Below are 14381 nucleotides of genomic sequence, written 5' to 3'. Positions count from 1 at the left end.
TTTAATGTGCACATAATACACATTCATTTTAACTTATATTTTTAATATGAATATAATTCATATTAAATTATTATTTTAACTATTTCAAATATTTATCTATCTCATAGGCTAATTTTAAATCATATTCAAAATTAAATTTATATTTTAAAGTTTAATTAAAATATAAACTTTATATTTTAATGTATCATTATACATTATACTACTTCCTTAAGTGAATATGAACATTTCAAACTCTATTCAAGATATAATTACCTCAATTCCTTGTACGAACTAAGAATGGGACCTCATGAACCTACAGATCAGAAGCTCCAACGATATGAAATTAATCGGCTAAACTCATTTACCACATTATTAAATATTTGATAACTGAGGGTACACTCTCGCTAAAACCCAAACTGTACTATTCTCATTGCATATATATTTTCATGTCCATGGATATGATCAATAACAGCACGTTGGTCCTTCACGGGTGTCTGTAATACCAGTTGGGTCAAATTACTGTTTTACCCTTAGGTTGCCTTTGTATCCTTAGGTATCAGTGCTCTTGAACAATCTGTTTATGGTCCAACCATTAAACATAAACCCATTTTTTAGTTAGTGAAAGGGTGAGGCCCTTTGTTCAAGTCCCAAAAACACCACTTAAGGAAACACTTATCTATTTACTCTAAACTCAAGAAATAGTGAAATTCACCTTGTATTATTATGATATAAGTTCCCCACTCGGTCTTGTCCCTAAAATGGTAGACATGTCGAACTCTCACTCATAGAAATTAAAGGACCATCCCTCGTGAAAAGGAGTTCATAATACACTCGAAATTAAGACTAAGTTGCATAGATCATCCTATTGAATTGGAACCTAACTAGTAACGAAATTACATCTAATGGTTACTATCTTGCGGTCTAGTCTTATGCAAATTTACTACATATGATACCTCCACTCACATGTCATCTACATGAATGCGTTGGATCATTGTGTTTGTATCAAATACAAAATGGTCGTATCCACGGTGTCACCAGGATAAGGTACTCAGCCTTATCCCTATATTATAAACCTTTTAGGCCGTATCTTGAATATTGATCTATGTATGTCTTCACATATATTTCAAGACTTATAAGACATCCTAAAATGTTAATTTATTGGATTTAAGGTTATTAAGACAAAATGAATACAATGCAATCAATAACACTTATTGAAGTAACATCGATAACTTTTTATCAATGATGGTTAATTATTTACATTTTTTATATACGGGTATTAGGATATATAACCCAACAGTTTCCACATACATGTTTAAATTACATATAATAATCTTGCATATCAATTTATTGGTTTTTGGGTTAATGCAACTAAATGTCAATTGAAAGATAACTTATTTTATTAGATAAATGATAAGTTTGTACAGATACAATTACAGATTACAAGACCATGAGATTTATAACATCAACCTCGACAATCCCCCACTTGTCTTAAAGCAGTGGAGTGTACAAGTACAAAGTAAAATTATAGTGTACAGTACACGAAAACAAGAAACTTGGGCATACATTATGCGTCTAGTAAAATCTCCCATTTGCTGTAGACTAGATAAGGCTTGCCTCGTAGACCTAGACACTCTAAGTGACCCTCAAACACTTTAGCTGCGAGAGCCTTTGTAAATGGATCAACAACATTGTGGCTTCAAGGTGATACTTGCATATAGTGTATTGTGAACAAAAAGACATCTGACACACTTGCATATGGACACAAGCGACCAATCATACACTAAGAAAAGTACATAGAAAACAAACTAACTAGAAAAAATGAAATACACAAGATGAAAGCATGGTAAACAAAGGTGGAGGCGAATATGCGACCATGGGCTACACACCCTGGACAACCATGATCATGACACGTAGTGACGTTGGGCTTTTTGCCTTACAGCGTAAGGCGAGTGTCGCGACTCTCGAGCCTTGTGCTCTAGGGCAGAAAGCTTCATTTACTTCGCCCGTTCATCCATTCTTGCTCCAAATTTTTCCAAATTGAAGTTGAACACTCTCAATGAACGATAATGACTGGATAAAAACTCGATTGCAAGAATTAAATGCCCAAAAACACATAAGCCCCTTACAAATAAATTAAATAAAACAGTAAAAATTATGCCAATTTCAAAACATCCAATGAGTAAACCATCAAAATTCAAAATCCATATTATACACCCACCAACAACTCTGAATTGATGTTCAAAATGAAAATTACAGATATGATTTGGTCCCTATACCAATTGAAGGGTTTGGAATACCCCGAGGCAGAAGCAATTGACTGTCGTCGTGTCCCGCTTTTGTTTTACAAGACATGAGATATAGAGGGACAAAGACTTTAATAAACTAAAATAATTAAGCATGCAATATCTACAGAGATTTACATAGATGATAGAAGGATTGGGGGACTAGCCCTTAAAGTACATTGTCTTCTTGCTTCCTCTCCCGTTCATAGCACACACAAATTTCACCTTATTGATCTACCAAACTCGGTAACACTAATACAATATACAGTGAACCAAAATGACACCACCACAATTTATTCCTTGTTATTCTCAAAGATGAGAACTAACTGAGAGTGTGTGAGCTTCTATTGATTACTTCTGGTGATGAAGGGAAAGCTTTATTTTGAGAGGAAAAAACACATAGATTTATTGCAAAGAGACAATGAACGAAGATAAAGCAGTTGAAGATGCATACCACTATCTGTGCTTTAACGTTTTTATGAGAGAGGGGGTCGAGAAAGTTATTAAAAATAACTCCGCTTCACAAATAGAGGGTGAGATAGCGAGACAAAGAAGAGTGAGAACGAAAGGTCAATATGCATGCACAAGGGTAAATTTCTTTTTTCTTCCCCCCAATTCTTGGTCATCTCATCCTCTGACCCCTTTTTAATGACCCATATAATAATAATATTATTATTATTATTAAAAAACATTTTTTTAATTTATAAAAAATACATTTTTTCCATCTAATTGTGAAATTACCATAACCTCCTAATAGCTCCTTAAAAAAAGTTATTTTTCTTAGTTTAATCTATGCTCATTCTTTGGTTCTATCATTTTATTATTTATTTTTGTATTTTTCGAGCATCTAGGAGGTGGAACGGACCAACGGAGTAGGATCCGGATTAAAACATGTTCAAATGGAGCTCCAAAAGCATCCATCAATCAAATAAGCTAAAATTACGAAAATGCCATCGTCGAGCGTAACAACCATCTAATTGAGCGTAGCGTTCTACTGGAAGACAAGAGTATCAGTTTCATGGAGCGTAGCTATGCCACAAACTTTGACCAAAAAACAACTCTATGTGCGTGCCTGACGAATTGGAGAGCATAATGAGCAGTGTAGCAACGCCTAAGGCCTATGCTACAATAGTAGCGTCGCTACACTCGGTCCAGCTTTGCTAAGCTCAACCTATATATAAATTTTGCTCGAATTTTAGGTCAGTTTATATGCACGAAATTCACCCAAAATCCAGACCACCTGCATTCTCTCTTCATTTTCCCTCTCTCAATCACCTCTCTTTTATATTTCCTTGTAATTTCTTAACAATGGATTGAAGATTCTTGGAACTATATGTGGCTAAGGTAATATTCTCTAGCTTAAGGTAGGATTGAAACCCATTATCTGTTGGTAGTAAGACTTGAAATTTCAATTATATGATGTATGCTTGTTGATAATTCTTATTCTTGACTGATGTATGGATTTCTATGCATTTAATTTATTGATTTTTTGTCAATTCACATTAATTCTTTAGTTTCTAATAGGAATCCTCTAATGTATTTTTAATCTCAAAGGTCAAGGGTTAAAACATGCTTGGATGTGAATCACGTTGTTTAGAATAATCTTTTCATAAACATGGTATGATTAGCCAACTTCAAGAACAAATAGATTAGTAATTCAGGCTATCCGGGTTATTAAATCGACTTAGCTAGATTACCTTTCTTAATGCGGTTGCTTAATTAATATGGACTATAGTGTACCCAATTAGTCGAGTACCCAATTATTGCATCGTTGTTGGAGAATCTTAGCAATTGTTTGTTGAATTCAATTTTGTGTGCATGAGTTTCTTGTTGTGTCTGACCTGTTCTTCTGGAGGTCTTAAACTTCAAAATTTTGTAGATATCGACAAGGAAGAACGACAACTTAAACAAGAGAGGAGAAGAAAACAGAAAGAAGGTGAGCCTGAAACTGGTCAAATTCCTCCATAAGATTTAGAAAAAATAGGAGGATTTAGAAGATTTACGAAACAAAGATGGGAAAGTAAGAGAAAAGATTACAAGGGAGCTAGCTGAGCCCAACAACCACCATGCACGATCTACCCCCACTATATTGCTTACATATACTCGAGATCTCAATAGATGAGGATCCTTTTGAGCTAAGAAAAATAGAAATAAATGAAATATCCTAAAATGAAGCGAACATTAATTTTAAACAAAGAAATAAAGAGTGAGAATTTTAAAAAGATAATCTAATAACAATAATAATAAAAATAAAACTCCAAATGAAAAAAATAATTAGAAGAAAGAGAAAGTGTATTTTAAAAAAAAAACACTTTTGTAATCAAACTAACGGCCTCTTTAAAATGACTTAGAAAAAAAATGTTCGGCGACACGATCGTTGGAGGTTGGCTTCAGCGGCCATCGAAAGTTGTACTCAAAGTTTACCAGTGAATTTCGTAGATTAAACTAAAAAAAGAAAAAAAGAAAAAAATGGTAACCAATAGGTTGAATAGTTTTTACTATTTAAAGTGTAAGAAAACAATTGAGCTTTTTAGATCATTGCCCCAAATAAGGTTTTTACTTAGGTTGCCTAACCCATCGAATCCTAACCCCTCGAATCAAATACCTTTTAAAAGATTAAAGAGGTATATTTTAAAAACTCAATGACCAAATCCATATATTGTTCAAAATTTAGAGACTAAAATAGTATTTTTTTTAAAAAAAGAGAAAACTCTATGAATATTGGGACGAGATATATATATTTTTTCATGACCCGATTCCGAAAATCCAGGCCCAATTTAAATGTAAATTGTCGGACTGATTGGGCCGAGGTGGCCCACTTTGTACTCCATGGTCGAGCAAAATGCAGAGAATCGGAGTTTTTAAACGCATCGCCTTGAAAAAACGAAGAAATCCAGGTAGTGGAAAAAGAAGGCCATCTCGACCGCCCAATTCAGCTCGACCTTCGCCGGTGATCGCCATGTCCTCCACCGTCCGATCCACCTCCGTCACCTTCTTCTTCGCCTCCCTCCTCATTTCCTCACTCTCCACAGTCCTCGCTTCCGAGTCCGATCACAAGGTACACCTTTCTTTCTTCCTGATCTCTCCACCCCCCCCTCCAACTCGCAAGAAAGTCGAAAATGGAGATGTTAATTAGTTTACGCGGCAATGTTTTGGTGTCTTTACTGAATCTTTTAGCCGGAATTGTTAGATCTTGCTATCTTCTTTTAAATTGACCCAGATCTGTGGAGTCACACGTTGTTTTAGATCTGGGATTCTGGCTTAGTGGTTGTAGAAATTGATATTTCTTGGACTTGGATGCTTGGGGATGGGATGGGGGAGGGGGATTTTGGATACCATGTCTGGTTATTTTATATTCTTAAGCTCAAGAACTTCATGAATTTCGCTGGATGTTCGTTTCAGTGGAGTGTGGATGATGCCAAAGGTTATTAGATCTCATTCTCGTCTGGGGTTGTACGTATGCTATATTTTTTGTATTGACAGTCTTTCATGTCCGAAAAGGATCTTGGGCGTATCACTATATTTTATGCTCGTCGTGACCCGGGGTGCTCTTTGATTCTCAATTATCTTAATTCGATGGGATAATGAAGTTCATGCTTCTTGTACTAGGGCTTTCTTTTTAAGTGTTATATGACCAGAAAAAATGTCTCGATATGAATTAAAAGTCTCTAGCTGATTGCTGATCGACGACCCATTGACATTAAATCTGGACGGAAGGCTACCAATCCGACTTATTGAGGCGTGACCTATGTGCTTTGACCCTGATGAATAGGAGAACTATCATTGTGTTTCTTGCTCATGGTTGTATCCGTACTTACATTGGCAATACTGTTCTATGGGGAGTATCTACCCACTATTGTAATGAGAATCTGCACGGTGTCTGGCTATCTGCCTCCAAGAAAGATTAATTGCTCTATCAGCTTGGATATCTTTTGTGATATATTAATCATTTTGTGTTATTTCTCTAGTCACTTTATTTTGCTGTTGCACGCATGGTAATTGTAGTCTTGGATCAAACAAAAATGTTGCCTTTATATATACTTCAATAATCAGTTATAGCTATTTTTGTCCAGATCTGAAATAGTCTCCGATTATTTAATGACTTGTCTAGGTCAAATTTTCAACCACGATATGATTGTTGTTACACTGTGATTGTATCTGGGATGGCTTCTTCCCCACTTTCCAATTATATATTATTTACTTTTGCATTAAGCTATTCTTCCATGGCTCCAACTTCGCTATTTTTCCTTGTAGTATCAACAAGACGAGTCAGTAACTCTATGGGTGAATAAAGTTGGTCCGTACAACAATCCACAAGAAACATACAATTATTACAGCCTTCCATTTTGTCATCCATCTGGCCAATCTGGTCACAAATGGGGTGGTCTTGGTGAGGTCCTTGGAGGAAACGAACTTATTGACAGTCAAATTGAGATTAAGTTCCAAAGTACGTCAACTTCTTTTCATGTTGGAAGGTTGAATTTAGGTCTTGTAGTGATCGTGGACGAACTGTTACCACTAAACTTTTTCCTTTTTTACAGAAAATGTGGAGAGGACTGCTATTTGTCAACTGGAGCTTGATGAACCCAAGGTCAAGCAGTTTAAGGATGCGATTGAGAATGGTTACTGGTTTGAGTTCTTCATGGGTATGTTCTACACAGTGTTCTTGTATTAAAAACTTGGAACTGGGGGCTCAAATATAAGAATCTTAAACTGAAGAAATACTTATTATGCAGAACAAAAATTTGGAATTCTTCGATCAGATTGTCACCAGAAGATTTAAGGGTCTACATAATATTAAAGCTTTGACACGATAATCTAAAACAATGGCTATTAATAAAATTTTAAGAACCTCATAAAGTTAAGTGATATTTAAGTACTTTTATGACTAGTGTTTTAAGACTGGTAATCTGACCATGCATGAAGACACTAGAACTGTTTGGATCTAGTTAATGTTCATGTTTCTCTTGATCGGAAAAAGAATTTGCATAATTTATATGCTTGTCTTTTCTTTTCTTGTATGACCTGTAAATCTCAAGGGAAGGGAATTCCATTGTCAGCTTCAAATCTATTATTAAATATTTGATACATGTTCGTATTTTTATGAGTTTCTCTCTGTGACTGTTGTACACAACAATTCTGGATTGAAGTTTAAAACAGAAATTTTGACATTCAGTTTTCTGACGTTATGGATTTCTTTGTTAACTCGTCTACTGGTTATACAAACAATTATTGATGGACCTACTCATCTATACTTTCTTCTTCTGATGTTTTATTTCATGATGCTGGATGGGGAATAACCTTCAGATGATTTGCCTCTGTGGGGTAAGTGCTTTATCTTATTATATTTTAGTTTGATATCTTGAATAATGAACAATTTGGTGGTCCTAAGTGGTGCTTATTGGCCCCCTTCTCATTTTAGGCTTTGTTGGTGAGTTGCATCCTGACAAGAATAGCAATAATGTTAAGCATGTCCTTTACACACATAAGAATATCATCATCAAATATAATAAAGATCAGGTTTTGTTTCCCACCTCATGATTTGCATATCTATTATTATTTTTTTAAAAAATCTTTTGGGGTTTTGGCATTCAATATAGATATGATTTAACAACTAAATTGTGATTCTTATAGATTATTCATGTGAATCTCACCCAAGAAAACTTAAAGCCATTGGAAGTTGGAAAGACATTGGACTTGACATATACTGTGAAGTGGATTCCTACTAATGTCACTTTCGCTCGACGATTTGATATTTATTTGGACTACCCATTCTTTGAGCATCAGGTAACAGATGATCCTTCCTCTCCCTTTTTGTGGTGTTTTCATATTTTTGCTTTATAGCTAGAGATGCTTCCTTTCATCTAACTTAGTAAATTCTTAACTTCTTGTGGTTTCTTAATTACATGCCTGTGTTCACATACCATATTGAGATAATTATCTGGCATTTGGCAACTTTGCAGATTCATTGGTTCTCCATTTTCAATTCGTTCATGATGGTTATTTTCCTCACTGGTTTGGTCTCTATGATATTGATGCGGACTCTTAGAAATGACTATGCTAAATATGCACGTGAAGATGATGATCTGGAAACTCTGGTTATACTTTCTTCCCTACCATATTCTATGCTAATTTAAGTTCTAGTGTCTTCAACTGTCAGTTTTCTCTATGTTGTGACCTTTTGTTTTCTTTTTCTCCCTTTTATCTTCTTTTTCAGGAGCGAGATGTTAGTGAAGAGTCTGGTTGGAAACTTGTGCATGGGGATGTTTTTCGGCCTCCTCGTAACTTAGTAATTCTTTCAGCTGTTGTTGGTACAGGTGCTCAGCTCGCATTGCTTGTTCTCCTTGTCATCCTATTGGCAATTGTTGGAATGTTGTATGTTGGGTAAGTTGGGAAATCTAACCTTTGTATGGAAGTGTTATCTATGTCATTTCAAATTAAGGTGCCATGTGAGCAAACAAAACTCTTAAGTAAATTTTTTTTGTAGTGTTTTGAAAATTTTGTCAATGAGTAATCATGCCACATGAACTCAGGATGCTTATGAGCTCATCATTTAATTACTAAAGAGGAAGATTGCATGTGACACTTCTGTTGCTTTTTCTATATACAGGAGAGGAGCAATTGTCACAACTTTCATAGTATGCTATGCTCTTACGTCATCCATTTCAGGTTATGTTAGTGCTGGGATGTACTCACGCAATGGGGGTAAGTATTTATTACTAGTTTAGTGACTCCACTTTCTTGTTTGTTTGTTGATTGGTAAAACTACCTGACATATTTCTTTGAGGTTGTAATACTAGTACTTTTCAAAGATCTCTTTCAGCGGCTTCAGCACATGGGTGCTTAATTCTTTGGCACCTTATGATGTTGTTATCGTGACAGGTAAAAACTGGATAAAATCAATGATCTTCACAGCATCTCTATTTCCATTTTTGTGCTTCGGAATTGGGTTCATCTTGAACACTATCGCTATATTCTATGGGTCTCTAGCAGCCATTCCTTTTGGTACGATGGTTGTGGTCTTTGTCATTTGGGCTTTCATTTCTTTTCCTTTGGCTCTTCTTGGTACGGTTATTGGACGAAACTGGAGTGGTGCCCCTAACAATCCATGTCGTGTGAAGACTATTCCTCGTCCTATCCCTGAGAAGAAATGGTACCTCACACCATCTGTTGTCTCCATGATGGGAGGATTGCTGCCTTTTGGTAGTATTTTCATAGAGATGTATTTTGTCTTTACGTCCTTCTGGAACTACAAGGTACTATTTACTTGCTTCTTGTTTCTTGTTTGGGTTGTTGAAGATGATATGTAGTTTAAGTAGTTAACTGGTAATGTAGTAGTTCGAAGCTTCAGTACACTGTATACTAGGCTTTACAACATTTAAATGATTATTGGTTACTGGTTAAAGCAGTTTATGGGATGAGCCTGTGATGAAAAACTATTATGTACTTGTTTCAAGTTTTAAAATCAATACAGGGAATTCCAACAAGAAGTTCTATATGGCATAGCAACTTACTAGATTGGACTGTAACTGGTTGTCCCCTTTTCCACAGGTGTACTACGTATATGGATTCATGCTGCTTGTTTTTCTAATTCTCATTATTGTTACTGTCTGCGTGACCATTGTGGGAACATATTTCTTGCTTAATGCCGAGAACTATCACTGGCAGTGGACTTCATTTTTCTCAGCTGCTTCAACTGCTGTCTATGTGTATTTCTACTCGATTTACTATTACTACGTGAAGACCAAGATGTCTGGCTTTTTCCAAACCAGCTTCTACTTTGGATACACTTTGATGTTCTGCCTTGGGTTGGGAATTCTTTGCGGTGAGTTTTACAATTTTACTGACATATTCAAGTTTGTACAGAGTGTTTTCTTGTGCACGTGAAAAGTGGCATCTTCAACACTTGAAAATGAAGAAGGCTGTCTTTCTGAGTTCTGTCTTTCTGAGTTCTGTCTGTGCTGATGCTCATCTGAGTGCCTAATTTCTTGCTACCTTTTGATTTCTGTATCTTTGTGTTTCTGTTTCTTTTCTTCTTATGACTTATAATTCGAACTGTGCAGGAGCTGTTGGTTACCTGGGTTCCAATTTGTTCGTACGGAGGATCTACAGAAACATCAAATGTGATTAGGGGTATTTTTGGAAGCGAAAGACCTACGCTACCTTGAGGCATTTTGATAGTGGAGGCAATAACTTTGAGAAGCCCTTAACACATGGGAGGCCTAGCAACGCAGTAATACCTGTAGAAATTAAAGATTTTGAGATGGGGACATGCTCTTAGCCCTGAGATGTTTTCTTTTTGGTAATTGATGCGTTTTGCCCAAGCTGTAATTGAATATCTTGATTTAGAATTTGAGAGATTGCTTTTCATAATGTAGAAAAGTTGACCAAATTGTTAGACCCATGTCATTTTTATAATATTTTTTTGTCTTCACACATCAGAAAGAAATGACCAAGGTGTCTATTTCTATATTATGGTTTTATCGTACAATTGCTGCAAGCCTGTTTGAAAATTATAGTTGATGGATTGGCACTCAAAAGTTACTGAAGGTGGAGGAAGGAGTAAGAGCGGCTTTAGGATGATTTTGAGTTTGGCAGTTTGGGATGTAGATGTGTGGAGGAAGAAAAAATAAGAATCCCAAATTACTGAAATTTTTGTGACTTGAATAAAAAATAAAAAGAAAGTCGAATGTATATTGTTTACTTTCTAGACAATAAGAAAGAAATAGAGAAGAATGAAAGGCCTCGAATCCAAGGATTCCGTTTGAATGAAATGGAAGTAGAAGATTGGATTGAGGCCATATGATTCTATTGGAAGGGAAACAGAGGTAGAAGATTAGATTAAGGCCATATGATTCTGTTGGAAGGTAGAGGAGCGTGTGGCAGCCATGGCCTCTCATTCCATTGTCCTTTATTAATCTCATAAAGGACAGAGCATTAGCTTTAGCCAGCCTTTCATGCCATTTCTTATCTGTAGGTGTGGGCTCCTCCTCTTGTTCTAGGTTCAGAAGCAGCCCACCATCTTTAATAAACCAATTCCTCTCCATCAACCATTCCACATCTCCTCTTTGCACCTTGAGGCAGTGGTAGAACAGCAGAATGGCCAGTATACCAGCACTTTCCGGCGCCACGATGAACACCTCCTTCCTCCGGAAGCAGCCAGCGACAAGGCTACGTTCGGCATCAAACTTCAGCCAGGGTCTGTTTGGGCTGAAAGGGGGCAGTCGAGGCGGGCGTGTGATTGCCATGGCAGAGTACAATGTGAAGCTGATCACACCAGAAGGAGAGAAGGAGTTCAGCTGCCCGGATGATGAATACATTCTCGATCGTGCAGATGATTTGGGAATTGATCTTCCTTATTCATGTAGGGCAGGGTCTTGTTCTTCTTGTGCAGGGAAAGTAATAGAAGGGAAGGTGGATCAGTCAGATGGCAACTTCCTCGACGACGATCAGGCTGAAGAAGGTTGGGTTCTAACTTGTGTTGCTTACCCTCAGTCAAATGTCGTCATTGAGACCCACAAGGAAGAAGAACTAGTTAGTTAATCTGCAAAACAATTCTCATTATTCATGTTCTATCCTAGTTTTCCTTTTACTATTTACTACTAATGATTACCATGTTTATGTTTCTAATGTTTAGGCGTATTTTTCTAATTTGGCAAAAAGTTTCGATCTAATATTTAAACTAAAAGAAAAGTTAAAAAATATCCTTAATGTTAATATATGAACAAGAAATTTCAATTGATTCTTAATAATTTAGTAAAAGAGTTTTCTCTTAAATATCCTTACCATTAGGTTTGAATATCAAAAACACCATTTTAAACTAAAAGAAAAGTTAAAAAATATCCTTAATGTCAATATATGAACTAAATCCATTAATACTTCGTTGCAAAAATAGCTCTAGGCTTTCAAAAGTTGCATATGTATTCTTACTTTAAAAAAAGTTGAAAATATTCTTACCGTTTATCTACACTACGATAACTTCCTCTTCCATTTCTTCTCTCCCCTATTTTAACTTCCATTTATTCTCTATCCTCTATTTCAATCTATGACAATATTTCTCTATTTCTTTTTCTATTTTTTTCTCCTCTCTTACTCTTCTTGACAACTATTTGACATTTGTTTATCTCATAAAAAAAATAACTTCATTTTGTTAAGGTATATATATCATAATAAAAAGGAAGGGAATAATGGAAGCACCAATGAGACCTTATAACTTATATGTTTTAATAAGGTTGTATGTTAGTTGTTGAGTCGTCTTTGGTATTGGGCCATTTATCATTTTGGTAAATTTTAAGGAGAGATTTTGATTTTGAAATTTTGTGAGATGTTATGGGATTTTATGCTTGAACTTGAAGTTTTGACTTATATTTTATTGTATGAAAATTGGTGTAAGAATTGGATAAATGAGAGAAAAATGAGAGTATCTGTATAGAAGAAAAAGATATCCATATAATTTGTTTTAAAATTGATTATTTTTAAACTCATGAAAAACTCAAATAATTATCACTATACTAACAATGAGAGCATTTTTAAACTTTTTTTTTTTGTAAGACTACGAGTATTAATGCAATTTTGGAAAGTTTAAACATATTTTGGAAACGAGTCTTAATGACTTGTGTTCATATACTAAATATTAAGGGTATTTTTGAAGTTTCTTTTTTAAGTTTTATGAGTATTTTCGAACCTTTTGAAAGTTCAGAAATATTTTTTAAAACAAAACATTAAGGGACCGTTTGTTTCGCGGACATCTTAGATTTTCATGAAGTGGGCATTTGGATTATTTGTATTGCGGTATTGTAAGATGCCCCGATATCTGGAGATTTTCGAGTATCCTAGGATACTTGGACGAAGGGCATCTAAAGAGTTTGGATATTTTTATGAAACATGAGTTTTTCTAGATCCCGAGTTGAGAGTATCCCCATTTTACATTTTGTCCTTTATTTTTATTTTATTTCACACACGCGCGCACACACACATGTATATTAATCTTCATTTGCTTTATATAATTAAAATAAATATTGTCAACATTGTATATTATTTTTAGTTATATCGTAATTCTTATTATTTTTTAGCAATATATTCAAATTTATATTTAAATTAGTATCTACTTTATAAAAAATCTTAAATTATGATACATTATTTTGTTGAGAAAAATAATATATAAAAATAATATAATGTATTAATTTTAAAAGAAATTCAAATTGATAAAAATAAACATGTTATATAAGTTCAAATTATATCACATTAATTATAAAGTAATAAATAGCCGTAAAGGCACTTTTTGGAATTTTATATAAATTTAAGATATTTATGAGTAGAAATCATACGAAACAAACATAGTTATTAAAATATTATCAGATATATGCAAAAATACTCCTATAAAAGAAACACAATAATCTAAAGATGTCAAACATTTATAATTCCGAGCATCTAAGATTCCTGCTATTTTCATTCCCAAAAATAAACAACCCCTAACGGTTTCTATAAAAACTTAACGATAGGTTAAAAGCATTTTTGATCTCTTTTTGAAAGTTTGAGAGTATTTTAGTTCAAGAATATTTTTGATACAATATACAAAGTTCAAGAGTATTTTGTATAAATTTCTCTTTATTAAAGAAAAATATAATGGACTAAATCTATAAGATTATTTGGAAAATCTCATGAACGATAAAGGTATTTTATTTTGTAAGTTCAATCTCTTTGGTTTCGATGATATCACAGTAAGTGTTTTGTCCCTCGAGAAAGAGTATTAGACGTTTTTTCTTTACAAAAGCAAATTTAAATATTCATAAAGAAAAGAACGTAATAAATAGAGTGCCCAATTGTTTAGCACTCAAGGTACACTTGCCTCTCTTGACAATATCGATGTGTGGGATATCACATTGTTCGAATTCACATTTTACCCAATCTTCGCTTTCTAGTTCGAAGTCAATAATCGAGAGAACCCTTAATACTACAGACACAAATTTTCACAATTTTCTATTGAATGAATGGTACATGATTCTACATCGACAAGCACCAAGATGGGATTTGCTATCCGATGAGTCTCCCTATACTATCAACGCGGACGAAGTTCCGATACTACTGGCCGTCCCATCTTGATATCCTCTAGACGTGAAG

At 34.6% G+C, this 14381-nt stretch overlaps 2 protein-coding genes across 2 annotated transcripts; both read left to right on the top strand.

The window, feature by feature from the left end:
* Positions 1-5088: 5088 nt before the first annotated feature.
* On the top strand, positions 5089-10731 carry LOC120081107 (transmembrane 9 superfamily member 1). The gene is made up of 12 exons (XM_039035783.1): positions 5089-5319; positions 6516-6708; positions 6803-6907; positions 7569-7586; positions 7684-7781; positions 7896-8048; positions 8225-8359; positions 8479-8645; positions 8872-8966; positions 9144-9517; positions 9813-10086; positions 10325-10731. Exons 1-12 carry the CDS (start codon positions 5104-5106, stop codon positions 10390-10392), a joined length of 1896 nt encoding a protein of 631 aa, XP_038891711.1. The 5' UTR covers positions 5089-5103; the 3' UTR covers positions 10393-10731.
* Positions 10732-11220: 489 nt separating this feature from the next.
* LOC120081114 (ferredoxin-A-like) lies at positions 11221-11912 on the top strand. Its single transcript, XM_039035789.1, has one exon. It carries the CDS (start codon positions 11361-11363, stop codon positions 11802-11804), a length of 444 nt encoding a protein of 147 aa, XP_038891717.1. The 5' UTR covers positions 11221-11360; the 3' UTR covers positions 11805-11912.
* Positions 11913-14381: the final 2469 nt, after the last annotated feature.

This window comes from Benincasa hispida, chromosome 1 (assembly GCF_009727055.1).
Source record: "Benincasa hispida cultivar B227 chromosome 1, ASM972705v1, whole genome shotgun sequence".
Taxonomy (NCBI): Eukaryota; Viridiplantae; Streptophyta; class Magnoliopsida; order Cucurbitales; family Cucurbitaceae; genus Benincasa; species Benincasa hispida.
This window is presented reverse-complemented; position numbering and strand designations above follow the sequence as displayed.